Here is a 6,000-nt window from a genome sequence, read left to right on the forward strand (position 1 = left end):
TATCGTTTCGGCCGCATATTCTTATCTCGGTTTCCTATCGCGATACTCGTTCCACAAAATATCATAATTTTTCATGAACAGTCGAATCCCAGTCGAAACGATTTTCCTAGACCTCGGAATGGAACTCTTTCGCGCCGTCGCAGTGAACCATTTTCAAGGAAGCAAGAACACAGAGACATATCAATTCTACTAAGAATTATACCTTGATAAATAATTCCATATCGTTTGGATTAAAGAATTGTCCGAATTAAAATGTCTAATTTAATCGAGTGAAGATACCAATAAAACAAAATAAAATAAAAAATAAAACAAAAGCTTAAACTTAATTGCAGGAAATATTCTAGATAAATAAAACTCACCATGCTGCGTAAGTTGGATCGCTGTCGGTGATGACTCTGAATATGTATAAGAAGCATGTCAGCAGCTTGAAGAACAGGTTGGCCAATCGTATCCTCAAACCTGGAACACAATCATAGCAACACGAGCAATTAGAAGATATCCAATCGCTGTATTTTTCGAAATTTCGCGTGAAAACTTCGAAAAGCTTCTGTGTGACACGGGATTTGCAGGAAACCTCTATTTCAACCCCCTGTTGCGCGATTTAAACGAATCCTTTCACGTGTCACGTCAACGCCACGCTGATAGGGTAAAGGTAGAAAGAAATCGGTAAAACGAATTTGTCACGGCTAAAGAATGCCTAGATGGAAAGGTATCGGTGCGCAGGATCTACAAAGAGCTGTTTTTAATCGTTCCATGTAACGCTGGAAAACATGGCGAGCCACATCGCACTGGCCGTAGACACGCGGATAGATGCGAACAATCGATACATGGCGAGATCTAGCTCGTGGTATCGGTTGCGTTACCTGCTGGTGCCGGCAGCTTCAGAAGATTATGTCTCGCTTCCAGACATCTGCACAGCTGCCTGTGTCACGGTGGCCCCCGTCACCGAAATTACGCTCTTGGCATGCAACGAGTGATCTCGTAATCTCTTTTGCCACCAGAAGATCTTTAAGATATAGACTATCGGCAGAGAAGATCGAATCTGTACCGAGCAATTGAGCAACGAGACCACCTACGTTGTAGGAGGTCCTACTAATGTAGGAGTATGGATTGACAAAAATGGAGAGATGTCAGATGGTAAATATATAAAAGTGCAGAGAAGAAAGAGAAGAAAGTATTAGCAAGTAAGAAACCATAGTCGCTCATGGTATGACAGTATATCGATTAATTCGCACCTCGCAATGACTCCTCTCTGCTGCTATACTCTAGTCGCTCTCACTTTGCCTACACTCTCACTCACTCCTGTGCCCGGAGAATAAATAAACCAGAGCACTGATACTAACTTTTGAAAGCAAAGAATTCCTGACAAGTCATTCACCCGAATTAGGTTATTACCTTATCGCGATGGTCATTAGCCTAGACTCCCACGTCGCGACCTCGTGAAAATATTTTCTTTCATCTTACTAATCTCCTCCCACGAACACGTGCGAATTAAATAAGAATAATTCCTACAGTATGTTTGGTTAAAAAGAGCTTTAGAGGTTTATTCATTCTCGTCGAGTCTTTTACCATGGACGACGTATGGCTTGAAGTTAGGGTACATGCGTCTGACATGTTGCGAGAACTCGTATGACACGAAATATTATCGCGAGGAAAAACATAGCAGGTCCTTTTCGTATTTTTCTGTAATTTAGGGCGACGAGTTTAGGAATTATAGCTAGACTAATCACCGGGGTTAGATCCATGACAAAAGATATCTCGCGTCGTGTGGTTGGTTATTAATGGCTGGTCGTGGACAGAGGTCGCGGAACGAGCAATTCAATAATGAAAATTTATGTTATATTTTCAGTTGCACCTTAATGAGACTAACGTGCTGATAATTGAGGAGGTAACTGTGCCAGTAAGGTTGCCAACGAAAAGAGGAAATGGTGCTAGATCCGTCGCTTTATGACATAAAAGTTACTCTTCCATACAGCCTGTGTGAAAAGGAAATTCGTGAAAAATGGCACGCGGCAGTGGTTATGTAAATCATTCGTACGACACTGTAATTTAAAAGGGAATCAATGTAAGATACTATATTAAACAGAGGGTCTAGCGAATTTTTATGAACGAAATAAATCTGGAAGGTTTTTCATTCGGGATACAATGGAGGAAAGGCTGGAACTAGGCTATTTTTTAAACTATTCCGACGATAGCCCGCTCGTGATCGATCAGTTTTAGATGTTCCGCATTGTGTTGCATGTAAAATGAAAAACATAACACGATTTGCGAGATGACATTGACACAATGGGTATATTCGTGTGCAGCGACATAACTTGGAAATCTGGCGTTAGATCGAAAGGTCTATTTAAAACTGCGACAGTGAACTCGGCCTGCAAATGACGGTATAAACTACTGCATGGCAGTTTCGCATGAAATGTATCAATGTATACGAATATGATGCACGAACTCACAAAACGACCTAAATCGAACTATCGAATTTGTTAAGCTCTCGTAACAAGCGAAATTTAATTCCGATCTAACAAATTCTGAATTTATTTATTTTTATCTCTCTGTATTTTTTTAATATAATGGATATTCGTATATTACCTATATTATATTACTATTATATATTACATTACATATATTACTTACTCGAACGTTGGTTTTTGATGAAGTACAGCTGAAGTCGTTCCTTGAACGTGTTTTCGTTCACGTAATACTCGACACGAACTCTGCAAGCAAGAAGAAATTGAAGTTACTACTTGATCTCTCATACGTTAAGTAATTGCAATTACTGGAAACAAATCCAAAGCATTGTGTACAGTGTCAAGATTGAAAATTTTTCAATTTCGTATGTGTTTGATGTTATAATCTCGGAATTATTAACGTCATCTTAGTCTGCTTTAGAACCTACGTACCCCCAATATTGATCTAAGAGTAAACTTGTACTGTATAATATTTCCACAGAAATTTATATCGTATCGTAACACGTGGCAATATTATTTGAATAATACAAGAGAACATTTATTTTAAAACCACCCAACAAATTCCCAAAATCCTTCGATTATCTCATTAATTTAATCTCTTAATAAAGTACTTCGCTGATCATTTTTCTATTTATTCTATTCAATTTTATTTTGCGTATTAAATAAATTAAGACACTTAAACGTCATTCGTAATAAAATATCCTTGAAGAATCATTATGTAATCACAGGCTAGATCCCGCGTGCAGCTGCACCCACCCTGCGATCCTAATATTACGAGTCGTATAACAGCGAATGGTTCCTTCGAGGATGCCAACTTTTCCAATTCAACTTCCACCTTTTCACAACTTGTCCCGCTAATCACGCGTCGAAATATCGTCGAACATGGAACAATGGCGGATTTCCCATGAAACGCATCCGCGTGGAAAGGTCCCGCGAGGCGGCCACCAGTTCTCGTTATTAAGTAACGTGGCTTCCATTGCCATTCGTTAGATCTGTGGCAGCTATAGTACCGTTACTACACCCCTGTCAGAGGAGACGGGTAAATTATGGCGTGTATTTTCCGTTCGTTCCTTTCATAACATTCCTACCTATATTCAAGACCCGTACGAGTCTTAATCATTGTCCTTTAAAACGTGTTTCCTGTCTTTAATGTTTCTTTCTGGGATTTGTCTGGGCCTGCTGGTTAATTTCAAGCCAGACCCAGTCAGGCTTCTTCACTGTCCATTCTATGACATATTTCTGTTGTCATTTGCGAATTTTCGATAGATCCTTCTATTGAAGATCTCAAGAGTTAGACTAATTTCGACAATACAGTGATAATTACCGAACAGTTTGTTTGTTAGACGATTTTACACAGCTTTAGACCTAACACTAGGTTCACAGGGCGCGCCATTTTGACGTATTCCAAATTTTTCCAAAAATAATCCCTACCAATATTATAAACCTTATAGTCTCATAATGTACAACTATGCTGCTTTTTAAATTACGTTTCTAAATAAAATTTCGTTCATGTGTTAAATAGACACGTGTCTCTAGAAATACATATACAAGAAATGTCAATGAACCTAATGTTAAGGTGGACTTTGAATATCCCAACAATGTCACATATGCACACCCGCGCTATAATTGTCATAATAAATAATCCAGAGAGAACATCCCTGTCAGATCAAAGTCAGCTCGCCGGCGAGAAGCTTGGCGTCACTTTGCAAACCGCGACCACCTAACCGATCTCATTGAACAACGAAATGATACATCGGATTGGCTATGTTTATCGATCCGATAACGTGTCTGGACTTTGTCGAGAATAGAGTGACGCGTCGTCATCGGCCAACAGTAGACAGACCGTTGGTCGTACGCGATGATTTCGAGTCGTTGAACTGGTTCTTTGACCCAGATAACGTGACGACAGAGCCACGACCTACGTCAAACCGACGGCCACTCTCACGGAACGGACTCTATGGCCGATCGTCGATCGGTGGATGCTCACGCGGGAACCTTTGTGTCTGGAGAGCGACGCGTCGCGACGCTGGCAGCACGGTGGTTGCGCTTTTGGACGCAATCGAGCGAGCAGGCATGTGAAAGGAACTTGACATTCTAGTCCGAGAGAGGTACATTTTTGTCCCCTCTATTCTGCCTGTCTTTCTTTCGTTAAATTGAACTTTTCAGAGAGTATTCTCTTATTAACTTTCGTGATATTGATCCTCTTTTGTTCTTCAGATTATTCCTTTGAGTACCTTTTGATTGTAATATTGTAATTTTGGCTTCCTAAATACACGGATATTGTGGAAAGAATTTTCGAGACTTCATTTACGCGTGGGGTAACAATTTTGAAGGATACGTGAGTAAATTAGTGCACAAATAATTCACGATTCGTTGCATTTATGGTAGAGAGGTTAGATGACAAATATACACAATTCTGATTTATTCGGTGGAGCAATTGCCGCAAGAGAGTTCCAGTTTTATTGCTTACCGCGTATTTCTCTGATTCAGGAAGGTATGACTGACACTTTGGAAGCCCTCAAAGGAGGTTCCGGTTCCAGTGAGAGCGTCCTCGAGTATTCGTCACGTAACATGGCGTTGTCGAGGACGCATGTGCCACGCTACCGTTGAAGCCTCGTGAGATTGAAGTACCAGGTGATAAGGATTTTTACGATCGCTTGATCCAGCATTCGTCGATACGTATCGGTGTACACGCGTAATTCAATTAGCCGACGAAAGTATCCCTAAACGGAAGCATCCCCCGTGTTAGATTCAATTTCGATATATGCTTCAACAGATTCAATTTCATCCAATCTCGAAGCGATCCACGGTGAGCTACGGTGCCTGGTGTCAAAATTTGAATAATTCATCAGGCAGCTGCACCTAAACAGCCTCACTCTCGACTAAACTCGCCATTTACAGAATTATGCAAACACTACCAGGCTACACGCTTAATCTCGCGCGTTTACTCCGTCCCGATGCGTTTCTGCATCGGTCCTTTCGACACCGTCGCTTTTGCCTATTTTCAGCGTCGTTATTCCGTGGTTTTTCCATACCAACGAGTATCGCAACTAGACACGAGAAACACCCACGGTGACTAGCGTCGTACCCCATGCTAATTACACCAAGAGCATCCGATAAGATCTACTCGCCCAGGGATGGGCGTGTCTAGCGTGGCAGAGTAGGCTAGAAAATACGCGAGGAAGAGAAACGGGAACGAATAGCGACGAATTTCGAACTACGTGATAGAAAATATCGTATACTATTTTTGAGAAATTAATTTTTATATTTCTATAGAGATAATTAATTTTCCGCGAAAGGAATATTAATCCGTTAAAGCGTCAACAACTGCATGACAGCTTGACCTGTTTCGTCTCCAGGAATAGACGTAAGCTAGGGTCCTTTAGGGTCAAGGAACTGGTCGCCAGGTAAACGTTAATTGATTCATATTGTTTGAATAATAGATTCTGATTATCGATGACTGTCACACGGTGTAGCTAGAGCTAGGAACACATGACCAACCTACCCCAGTAGGGGGCTGTACAAGGCATTC

At 41.0% G+C, this 6,000-nt stretch overlaps 1 protein-coding gene across 1 annotated transcript in view; it reads right to left on the reverse strand.

Moving 5' to 3' along the window:
* Positions 1-6,000, reverse strand: part of SLO2 (slowpoke 2) — a 100,957-nt gene that overhangs the window by 40,158 nt on the left and 54,799 nt on the right. Inside the window, exons 2-3 of the mRNA XM_017905040.1 lie at positions 2,635-2,714; positions 360-459 (exon numbers count right to left, since the gene is read on the reverse strand). Coding sequence (XP_017760529.1) covers positions 360-459; positions 2,635-2,714 — 180 coding nt within the window. The remainder of the gene's footprint in view (positions 1-359; positions 460-2,634; positions 2,715-6,000) is intronic.

This window comes from Eufriesea mexicana, unplaced genomic scaffold (genome assembly GCF_001483705.2).
Source record: "Eufriesea mexicana isolate 0111107269 unplaced genomic scaffold, ASM148370v2 scaffold3661, whole genome shotgun sequence".
NCBI lineage: Eukaryota > Metazoa > Arthropoda > Insecta > Hymenoptera > Apidae > Eufriesea > Eufriesea mexicana.